General features: G+C 35.6%; 1 protein-coding gene across 1 annotated transcript; it reads left to right on the forward strand.

Moving 5' to 3' along the window:
- Positions 1 to 2,188: 2,188 nt before the first annotated feature.
- LOC132757090 (beta-2-glycoprotein 1-like) lies at positions 2,189 to 10,962 on the forward strand (the record flags this gene model as incomplete). Its single annotated transcript, XM_060748274.1, has 3 exons — positions 2,189 to 2,392; positions 9,963 to 10,169; positions 10,742 to 10,962. Coding segments are annotated over 3 exons (632 nt in total), but the record flags the coding sequence as incomplete, so codon positions are not given.
- Between the last annotated feature and the right edge of the window lie 1,327 nt (positions 10,963 to 12,289).

A 12,289-nucleotide genomic window follows, 5' to 3' on the forward strand; every position in this document is an offset into this window, starting at 1 on the left:
GCAAAATCTGCCATCCGGTTTAAGAGGAGTTGCGTTCACAAAATTTCTACACAGTATATAGTGAAAAAATCAACAAAAGGCCATAATTCTGTTAAATTTGGTCGCAGCAAAAATTCCTCCCTTTACTACCATCTACACATTAAGGTTATTCATCCCTGGAAGTTTAAGCAAATCTGCCACCCGGTTTAAGAGGAGTTGCATTCACAAAATATTTCTATTTAGTATATAGTGAAAAAATCAACAAAGGGCCATAATTCTGTTAACTTTGGTCGCAGCATAAATTCCTCCCTTTACTGCCATCTACACATTAAGGTTGTTCATCCCTGGAAGTTTAAGCAAAATCTGCCATCCGGTTTAAGAGGAGTTGCGTTCACAAAATTTCTACATAGTATATAGTGAAAAAATCAACAAAGGGCCATAATTCTGTTAAATTTGGTCGCAGCAAAAATTCCTTCCTTAACTATCATCTACACATTAAGGTTGTTCATCCCTGGAAGTTTAAGCAAAATCTGCTATCCGGTTTAAGAGGAGTTGCGTTCACAAGATTTAGGGACGTACGGAGAGACGTACGGACGGACGGACACTCGGACGGACAAGTGCAACGCTATATGCTCCCACTCTGTGGGGGCATAAAAACTATATGTCACTGTAGTGAAACGCATTGTCTGTATTTCAACTTGACTGTGTCTTTATGGACTACTAAATTCAGTCAAAACACAAACTTTAGTGCTCTTCGGGATCATTAATCCAAGATCCGCTTAAGTCTGTTCTAGGGGCTTCAGGGATGTTGCATTGTTTCATTATCCTTCAAGTTCACACTCGGTCAAAAAAGTCTGCATTTATGTTATTATACGCCCGAAAGAATTTTAGCGTATATTGGTATTCACCTGTTTGTCCATCCGTCCATCTGTCCTTCCGTCCATCCGTCTGTTAGCAGCTTTTCTTGTCAGGTGTTTATCTTTTGAACCGGTGGATGGAAATTGAAACTACTTGGCAGAAATGAGTATTTTGTTAAAGAACTTACCCACAAACAAGAATTTGGTTTTTTATTTATAGGTAAATGACATAAGTTATTAGAAAGAATCGAACGTAAGGCTAAATTTGTGAAAATAATCTTCTTTACGTTTGCTATTAGTTAACATACCTGATACGGATAATTTAAGTTAATCACACATACCTTGCTTCTGCTATATTTGTTTGTAATTCGTGCAAATTATCTATATATACTAGATAATTTATTTCACCATTCATAAACCAGCAATGTTGCATGAATGAAAATCATCGTTTTTGTACATTTATTGTAGTACATGTATTTCGTTCAAATCATATAAAAATGAATTACTGAAACATAATCGTAATGGCTAACTTACTTACAATCAATTACTCTGGTGTAAATTAAAAAAGTTCCTTTCTCTTAAAAAAAAGGGAAAAAAAAGAAACAAAAAAAATAAAGTTTTGTAAAGGTATATATTTTTCGTATCCTGACGCACTTCCCGATAAAATCACTGTTATATGAACCTCGGGAAATGTACAAATTTCACTCACGAATGGTAAGATTTGTGGAGGAAAGAACCATGAGAGTATTCTTTTGTATATACAATGTATAGCTAAAAAGGCTACAATGACTTTGATGAAAACAACTGATGCACATGTCGATGTCTGGTGAATTAATAAAAAGATTGTTTAAAACATGTTTTTGATGCTTAGCTTGTGTATTGTTAAACTTTAATGATTAAACAGTTACAAGACAACATGTAAAGTGTCAAGTTTATTAAGGATAGATCATGCAGCTTATATGACTGTTTTGAATAGTAACACCAAATACAACGCTACGGCATGAGTCATATGTGTTTTAGGTTACTGCGATAGTAATCAGAACCAAACGCCGAGTGTTTCAAAACGTATACAGGAAAATGGAAAATTACACCAAAATGTTTTCCCAAAGGTAAACTTTAAATGTGATCCTACTTTTCATGAAATTTTGAGATGCTTATATGATTTCAAAATTGTTTCATCAAGCATATATCTATCGATAATCAACCTGAACAAGTGTGCAATGTGTTACAAAAATGTGAACATTGTCAATTTCCACAACTTTCTTTTTTAATAGGTATAGAATACTACTACAAGCTCATTGGCACTGTTAAACATTGACATACAGCTTTCATAAGCCTGTTTTCTCTATTAGATTGCCATGCTGTTCAAGACATCGTCATAGTTCATGCAGCACAAAGGCGTTACAATGACACGAAATTCAATTCTACAGCAGAAATAGATTGTGAAGATGGATATTACAATCAAAGACAAAATCAAACACCTGCAACATCAACTACTATAATCAAATGTTCTAAACAAGGAACTTGGACCAACATTCCTAACTGCATACGCAAAGGTATTCTTAATTATTCAACTCACGAGTGTGTGTGTGTGTGTATTTCGTCACAAATTAAATTCATACCATTAAAACATCAGCCTTTCCGAAATCGCCACGCCTCGAACAAATTTTTTCATTTAGAAAATATGGCCGTTTCCGTGTCGGGTAAATATCATAAACTTTAAACAATGTCAATAGTTTTTTAAATGATAAACTCTCTTTTACAACTAGGAATGTATCAGTTCACTTTGTTCAATTATTTATTAAAGTGTAAAGATATTTTTATTGTCACTGTCAGATTCAATTATTGTTCAAATCCATTTACGGTGATTCGGACTCGCTGATGAAATGTCTTCAGTTTTCAAAAATTTGTCAGTAATTGTGGGTGGATATTTCATTAGTCTTGCATTATGCAGTATATGGTCAGTGTACGTAAAATTTCTTCAATTTCCGACATTGTACGGATATTTGACGGTACAGTTGTGTTAAATATTGACTTTACAGGTGGTAGAATTTGTCGAAGCTTCTCCTCCTCAAAATTAAAGCCTAATAATGCATTAGATTATTCAATAACATCAAAATATCCATTCTGAGTCAGGGTTAAAAGTTAAAATCTGTATCAAACAATTCGTCGTCTATTTGTAACGGAAAGATTTCCTTTGCGCTTTACTATTGACAATATATAAATAACACATCGGTTTGTGGGTAACAGTAAAAATTTCATCCGGAGGAAAATACGCCTCGGGTAACAGTATTTTCCTCGGGATGATATTTTTACTGTTACTCACAAACCCATGTGTTATTTATTTTATTACCCGAACAAAAATACTGCAATTATCTGAAATTGTCAACTAAATCTAGATCTAACTGTAACAAAAAAAAAACCAAGAGTAACAATAACTAAACTGTCCTTACCTTAAGTGTACTTTACTGTAGGCCTATTTGTGAAGTTTTCTTTTTCCAATACCCTTTAAGCCAGTGATGATATCTACATATCATAAACATACAATTTTAGGAAACAAAACACTTACCCATTTACACGGTAATGATCTGTGAAATCTGATCCTTCTCGGCTACGCCTCGGCTAACAGTATTTTCCTCGGGATAATATTTTTACTGTTACCCACAAACCCATGTGTTATTTATATAATGTTATACACGAAAGGAACTCTAGGGTGCAAAGAACTAAATTTTATGAGAGTAATAGTTACTTCGGCGATGCCCTATCGTCGAAAATAAGAATGAATCTAGAGAAAAATGGCGGCCATTTTATTTCATTTTATTTAGAAAATAGACCACGTGACCAGATTTTATACTGTTAAAAAATACTGTTACCTATGTAACAGTACAAAATTCTTAGTCACGTGGTACACTTGCATTAACAGTAAGAACAACTCCCAGAGGGGTAATAATATACTCTAACTCTAACTCTATTACCGACGTACTCGTAGTATTCTGTCATGTGTGTCATGTATATGGTGAAGTTAAAAAATATTTGACCTCATTCAATAAAAAATGAAATGACAAGTTGAATTTATTCTGCTTCACACACAATATTCATTATTAAAAACATCAATTAAATTCATACAGAAAACGTTAAGTACGCCGATAATACGGAATCCCATGCTGACTTATATACATGTATATAGCTGCAGACGGCGGTAGATAAAATCATTTATGCTATTTATCCGATATTGAAATTCGGAGTAAACTGTGTCCTTTTTATATTAGAAATGTTTGTAAAAATGTATAAAACTCAGTGGAATATGTTTATTGAATGATACATGCATATTTTGACTGAGGAATGTCGTTACTAAATATAGCAATGGATTCCCAACAAAGTGCCATTATTCGTTCCCGTTTCTTTATACTACGTCATGAATAGTAAAGGCGTGAATCAACCGGGAAAAAATAGTCCGTCACTCATTATTAAACAGACTCGTCACTAACATAAAACAGATATTTTTGCACCCGTTGAAGCGTATTCGTCCATCAAGATTTTTGCGTATTTTAGGAAGGTTGGATTTATATGTAACTATAAACTCGTATACAATAATTACTACAGTGTAACTTCTGAAAACCGAACACCTGGGGCTAGCCAAAAAGGTCGGAATATGGAAGTTTCCGGAATTCAGAAATTCGGAATTATCTGAAAAAAGTACAATTATTATACATCAACTGTTTTATAGGAAAATTCTGGAAACAAAGTGATCCCTCGGAAGCATTAATCACAACAAAATAACATAAAAATTGCAGACTCGGTTTGATTGAGTCTGTACATGAAGGATAATGAATAAGTGCAACATCCCTCACGCCCCCTAGCACCGGCTTGAGCGGTACTCAATTCTCAACACTTATAGTGTATCAATGATCCCGAAGGACCAGAAAATATAACAACACTGAAGTGAAGTACGAGGCAACTTTTTACGGCTGCCACACGGCACTTGACACCTGCTGTTGTGAAGTACAAAATTCTGGAAACAAAGTGATCCCTCGGAAGCATGATGAAAAATATATAAAGCTGATTTAATTAACAAAATAGCACAATTATAGGACTTTAACTATTTTTAATTTTATCATCACCTATAACTGAATTTGCTGATACAGTAGCATAATGTTTATTATCACAATTTATCCTTTAATATATTTCATATACTTTTTATACCTGCAAATTTACCTGTTTTTTTTTTCATTTTATCACATTATTGTACTCAATTTCTTAATTTTCACACGTTAAACAAGTGTTTGATAGTGTGGTGAGGTATGGTAGTGTAACCGTAATCCGGAACATACCGTTCCCGGAAGGTACGAGATTTAGTTCGGGCAAGACGAGAACGATTCCTAGCCGCCATCTTGTAAGAAGGTAATTAGAACGGCAAGACGAATCCGAAGAATCTGAGAGATATAAATAGTCATCCGTACAGGGAAAGTGTTTCAAGGTAAGCAGAACACTTTAATGGTGGCAGCTACTATTCGAATTCACGTCAACTTCGTAGGAATTCTACGCAATCCGGAGGTAAACCAGCGATTTTCTCAACCATAAAAACTTTGGTTTTCAAATATTGAAATCTAAGTATTTCCAATATTTGGGAGGGGGAAAAGGGACTGTTGGTTTGGATTGAACAAGCACTGTACGTTTAGGTGATTTAATGTGGAAATTTGCCAAAATTGAGTATTTAGAGTACTCTTTTGGTAAGTTTAGAAACTTCGGATATTCGGACTTACGACGCATGCGTATCGGAAAGCTAAGCTTCCGCCCTGGATCAGTTTCGCACGTGAAAACTGTGCTAGTTCAGCATTATATTTTAAATATTTTTGAATAGTATCTGGGTTAAATTATTGGTATATTTAAAGCGGTTCAGTATAATTGATTGAATTTATTTGCATTGTTGTTTTTCAACGTCAATACACAAAGTCAGATTTTTGTATTTTATTTTCGTTATTGATTTTTGAATTACTAAGTAAATATTCTTTCATAATTTTAATCTGAATTGTTAAGATAAATGTAAATTATTTTTCGGGTAGGAATTAATTGTCTGTTATTCAAGACTTTGAATATACAATAAAGTAATTTCGAATGTAAAATAATTGCAAGTCTGCTGTCTAACGACTGATTGACTTGACATACTTTAGCTGAACTTCACTGAATCCAATTGCACGAATTATAACTTATTCCTGCATTAGTCGTCGTTATATTTTTGGGCTACCAAGTAAGATAAAAAATAATGGCAGGTTGCAGCGAAAGAATTTGTGTTAATTTTGCTTCGAAAGAGGAACTCCTAAGGATTCCGGGCATAAGTTCAAGGATAGCTGAGTCTATTATTACAATCCGTAATAGTGGAGGGAATATAACACTTGGAGTGCTGCAAGACATGTTAGAGCGCACTTTAGATAAAGAGGAAGTAGCTCTGCTGGACTTCTCACCAAGTGTGGGGTTGCCATTAGATTGGGGGAAAATACTACCTGAAGTACCATCTTCGTCAAGGAAAGATTCTGGTGAAGGAGGGGACAGTCGAGCAATTTTGGACAGCTTGTTGGAAGTTCAAGAAAAAGGGAACTTCAATGAAGATGCTGAGGAGCCCGACAAAATTCCTTCAAGAAATGATTGGCAAGAGGTACAAAAATTCTTGGAAGTAGCCAAAGATATCATTCGCGCCAAAAATGCAAGTAGTGCGGTTGACCCCCTGTCCTCAAAGGCCAAGTCTTTGAGAGCTGGGGCGCGTCCCAAGCTAAACGTAGCTGCTAGGTATGATGATTCCTCAAGTGATAAATCATCTGGACGGAGTAGACAATCTTCTCCGCAACCTAGAGTTAAACATAGCGCGAAAAAGTCCGAAACTGCAGCATTTATTCGGAGTCTGCCGAAGAGGTTGCAGTATGATGGAAAGGCAAACTGGCTGGCATTTAAGCAGAAGTTCTTTCGTTATGCTAAAGCATGCGATTGAACGTCAGACGAATGCCTTGATGGTTTATGCTGGTGCCTGACTGGAAAAGCCGCTGACTATCATGCAATCATCGTGGAGAGAGAAGGCGATATTTCTAATCGGAAGCTCTTGCAGGAACTGGAGACGAGATTTGGTTCCAGGGAACTTGCTGAGACAGCTCAAGTGTGTTTCCAGCAATCTTCACAGCTGCAGGGAGAGTCTCTTGATGATTGGGCAGATAGGGTCATGACCCTGGCGACAAATGCGTTCAAAGACCTGCCTGAATACTTCTCCAATAGGCAGACAGTGAGCAAGTTTTGTAAGGGTCTGGTAGGCAAAGAAGCCGCGGTAGCCATAGCCATGGATAGTCCTTCAACCATGGAAGAGACAATGAACAAAGTCCAATGGTATCAGCACCTGCATCAGTCAGTTTATGGCCGTTCTAAGAAGAGGGCTAGTAAAGAAGTTGTTGACGATGGCGCTAATGTGTTTGCCCTAGAAGAAGCTCCTGAGGTTGCGCAAGCCAACGCTGCTCCATCTCAGTTGAGTTCTTTGGAAGTGGCAATTGAGAAGCTTCAGAGATGTTTTGACAACATGGTCCTGAAACTAGATGAGGAGAAGACTTCTCAAGGAAGAAGTAGATGGCCTAGAAGAACTTGTTTCGGTTGTGGGAAAGAGGGTCATTTCAAGTCTGACTGCCCCTCACTGCAATAAAAAAATCAAATAAAAAGGGGAGGAGGTAGTATGTGTTCTTCTGGTGAGCGCCAGAGTCGCAAACCAGCGTCATTTCATGCTAAGCAAGGAGTGAGACTAGGTTTGTGAAGGAAACAGTCATGGACCAAGTTCCATGCTGGATGTATTCTCGATCTAGACAGCATGTAAAGAAACATTAGCAAGTGTGTTGCAGAACAGTTCAAGCATGTGAAAGCTGCATTGTCACGAATACCGGTATCGGGGCATTGTACAAGTATGTTTCTGGGGTCGAACTGAGGAAACTGCCTTGTGGGGGATGTGATCATTGCGCAAGTGTTGACTTGGACCTCGTCATGAGGAACGTAGATGTTGCAATTCTCTTGGTATCGCAAGGTGTGTGAAGATGAAGTTTGACCATGACAAGTCATAAGGTATCATCGCAATAATGTCGATAACCAGGTATCACGAGGTGTGCGAAAAATGAAGTTTGACGAAGGTCATAAGGTATCATCGCAATAATGCTGATAATCTGGAAGAGATTTGCGGATCCATTGTATCGTCGGCAATTCCAATGTCACAAGGGTCGCAAAGGTTCACAAGGAAGCAAATGACCAAATGTTGAGGTTGTAGGCTCAGAATCAGGTCAATGGTGCTAAAGTTTAGTGTGTTTGAAGATGCTGTAAGATTGTGAGCAGATATTGAGAATACAGAACGATGCTCTTATGATCGAAGGGGAAATAGGGCACAGTTTTGAGTAGTGGAACAACTTTCGCTAGAAGCTGTAGAGTACTTTCCGTCAGCAGTGCTAGTTCTAAGAGCTAGTGCTGGGTTTTTAGTATTACCTAAGTCATTAAGTAGTTCTAGTAGATCCTAGGGCTAAGTCCCACTGGCTGAATAAGGAACAGTACCTATAAATAGACTAAGTTCTATTGAGGGACATGGGCGATACTAAAGGTAGGATTCCCAATAAGTAGAAAGGTTCTTCAGATGAGGCAGGATATACCATCAGGTGGTCTCGGGGGGTGTTGCAGTGACCAGGACCCGGTTTAAGAAGACATTCTTCTGGTATGGCAGGGGTCAGGATAGTGCAAGTCATGTGACGACATGTGAAATTGCATTTGCAGCATGAAAACTGATGGTCATGGGCAGGTTGGCACAACAGGTCCTGTTCTGAAGATACAAGAAGAGATCTTATTGGGAAATAACAAAAGCCTGTGATATTAACAAGTACAAATGTGCAATGCTAAGTTTGTTGCCTTCTTGTTCTGTGTTAATGTGGCTGCTGCGGTGTAATAAGTAGCTCCATAAATCTGTAGTCAACACTCAGGTTTGGTATGGAGGTGTAAGTTGCAATCTGCTTAGGAACTGGACGCTGGCAACTGTTAAAACAGTGCCCGGGAAGGTAAGATATCTAAGATATCAGTTATCGAGTTAAGCTCTCTGTCAAAAACTTGTCAGATAGGCATTTGGCAGATTACTGTTGCACAGGCTAATGCCTGCCCACTTATAATCTGAGTTTACAGGCCAACGCCTGTAAAGGCGGTTTTGTGGGTACTGGTTTGAAACCCAGGAGTGGACTCTAATCTCGGGTTTCCGCACTTCAAGTGAGAGGATTTCATCTTTAAAGTCGGGGGGAGTGTGGTGAGGTATGGTAGTGTAACCGTAATTCGGAACATACCGTTCCCGGAAGGTACGAGATTTAGTTCGGGCAAGACGAGAACGATTCCTAGCCGCCATCTTGTAAGAAGGTAATTAGAACGGCAAGACGAATCCGAAGAATCTGAGAGATATAATTAGTCATCCGTACAGGGAAAGTGTTTCAAGGTAAGCAGAACACTTTTAATATGCTTGATAGGTTGTTATTATAATAGTTGTCAAGATAAATGGGTTATGTTAATTGGAAGATACTGACATTTTGAAGGTTTTTCAATTACAAGTACAATATTCCTTCACACCTTTTTTATTTCAGGAGTTTGGAAGTAAAGTAAAAAAAAGTAAATTTAGATTGATATAACCCAAATTTTACCAGAAAATCTTTCGGAATTCAGAATTTAGAAGTTCCGTTATTCAGATTTTGATTACATATAAAACAGAAGGAGAAATTTAGGCACCCTGAAAATTGTTCGGATTTCAGAAGTTTCCGGATTATAGAAGTTCCGGAATTCAGAAGTTACACTGTAGTATTATAACTTTAAATTAGGTAATAAATAAGTAATTGATAACATAGGCGTTCCTTTTGGATAGTTATGGTTAAATGAATTCAAAAGTTTATGTACTCAAAATCAACCAAATGCAACATAAACTACTAGGGTAAGGAACTTTGACCAACATCCCTATTTGTATATCTCAACTTTTCAACAAATTGTTTCTTTAATCAAATAAATGATAATGAATGTTCTGCTTTTATGCAAATGACATACATGAAAAAATGACATGAAAGTCCTTTATAATTAAGTGTCTTATTGTTTCAGATTGCGGATCTCTTGAAATATTAAATATATCAAATGCTGCAAACAGACTCATATTTACTGACACAAAATACGGATCCACTGCTGCTGTAATATGTAAGACAGGGTACTATGATAAAAGTAAAGTCCAGATGAAGGGAGTATCATCCACACTGCTCAAATGTTCTGAGAACGGAACGTGGGTTAAAGTGCCAAACTGTGTCCGAAAAAGTAAATACATAATTGTGTTTGGTTCCTTAAATTTCTTATAGATATTTCACGTTTAAACGCTGCTCACGTAACATTAATACTATGTTGTAAGATCAAATTAATACATTTATCATTTATATATATACAAGTGTCATAACGTAACATCTTCATGTATTGACGACAATGTGTCATCATGATTAAAGTAGATGTTATATAACATACTCCCTAGCATCAAAATAAACATTGATGATGTGCTGTTTGAACTTATAAAAAATATGACTATTTCCTTCATGTATACTTAATAGAAATTGCAATATCTACCAGACTTTTTAATGACGAAAATTATATCATCCATACTGCTAGTATAAATAGTTAAATGATACAATGTATATTTACATTGATTATTTTACAATTAAGGTCTTTTCGACGATCATGAAAAATTTGTGAGTCTTTCTGTGTTTTCTTTAACCATTTTGCATTTTAATCCTTCTGACAGGGCAAATTCGTTTTATGTGAGTAACGAGAAAAAAAGTCGATTACCACAAATTAAGACAATTTCAATATTTTTGCGCAATTTACTGTGTTTTATTCAGATTGTGGAAACCTAATAGATATCCCGATAACTAATGCCGATCACAGACGTCTATATACAGATACAAAATTTGAATCAATAGCAGATATTAACTGTGATGACGGATATTATATTAAAGGAAGAAATCAAACAGCTGGAATATCAAACCAACAAATTACATGTTCTGATACAGGAACATGGATCAATGTGCCAAAATGTGTTCCTAAAGGTATGAAACAATAATGTTTAATAGATTAAAAATAAATACAGTCTTCCTTCAGACATGAATAATTCTTTTTTTAATATAAAGTTATATTTAATTATAGTTAAACATGCCTGTCTTCAATTAATGATCATAATCATTTTTTGAGATGTATTTATTTAATGATTCACATTTTTTACAATTGTTATAGATTGTGGAAGTTTAGACAAATTAAATTTATCAAATGCTGAAAACAGGAATCCTATCAACGGAACCACAATTTATACGTCGCTGGCGAATATAAGTTGTGATGAGGGATATAAGGAGTTAAATAGCAGCCAGGTACTAGGAATAACATACACTGTGATTAGATGTAACGAAAACGGAACATGGGCAAATCTACCGAAATGTATCAGAAAAGGTATTTATTTATTTATCTATGATTTATATATTTTGTTACACTGATTTGGACCGGTTTTTTATTTTATAATTTACTTTTTTATAATGATACCGCTTAGAATAAAGTTGTTATTTTTATTTCACACTGATACTTTTAAGCGTTTTTTCTCAATTGCTCGTCCCGAATAGATTTCTTTAAGATAAAAAACGTAAATGCAAATGAACAACCGTTTTATGTAGGTTCATAGTTTGTGTTCATAGTATATGCTTATAAACAAACGGTAAAAGTGATGTAGCAGAAAAAAAGAAAATTTACTTACTTTCAAATATAGGGTTTATTATTGAGATCTTGAGTAACCTTTAATTCAATTCGAATTCAATTTAGAAATAGATAATATTCATATGTCAGACACAACTTTTAGATTTTGAATTATTGAAGCATGTTTACCAAAAATATTGTAAAAAAGTTGTTGTTGTTTTTAGTTAAGATATCAATGTTTTTTAGGTTAATTACTATTGTTTCTGAATTGAATGACATCGACAAAACGTTTAAATAATGTTAACCAAAGTCAGAACATGACATTACCAACTTGCTAGATTAACAGAAAACTGTTTGTTTTATTATTTTTATGTGTTTATCAGTTATGTTCATACATGGTTAATAGCTAAGGTCATGTTATATTGCATGATATTAAAAAGTTTCTCATTTTATTCTTGTGTTCAGATTGCGGACCTGTCAATCAACTTAACCTAACAAACCTTAATCTAGAATCAGCAAACCTGCATGATGACACCAAATTTAACTCTACAGCAGATGTAGTATGTGATAGTGGTTACTATAACGAACATGACACACAAACAGCTGGACTGTCAACAACTACAATAACATGTTCCAAGAATGGAACCTTGGTGAACCTACCATCTTGCGCACCTAAAGGAATGTACCTTTTAACACATACAATTTATATA

This window comes from Ruditapes philippinarum, unplaced genomic scaffold, assembly GCF_026571515.1.
Source record: "Ruditapes philippinarum isolate M1 unplaced genomic scaffold, ASM2657151v2 ctg8190_1_1_1_1, whole genome shotgun sequence".
NCBI classification, from domain to species: domain Eukaryota; kingdom Metazoa; phylum Mollusca; class Bivalvia; order Venerida; family Veneridae; genus Ruditapes; species Ruditapes philippinarum.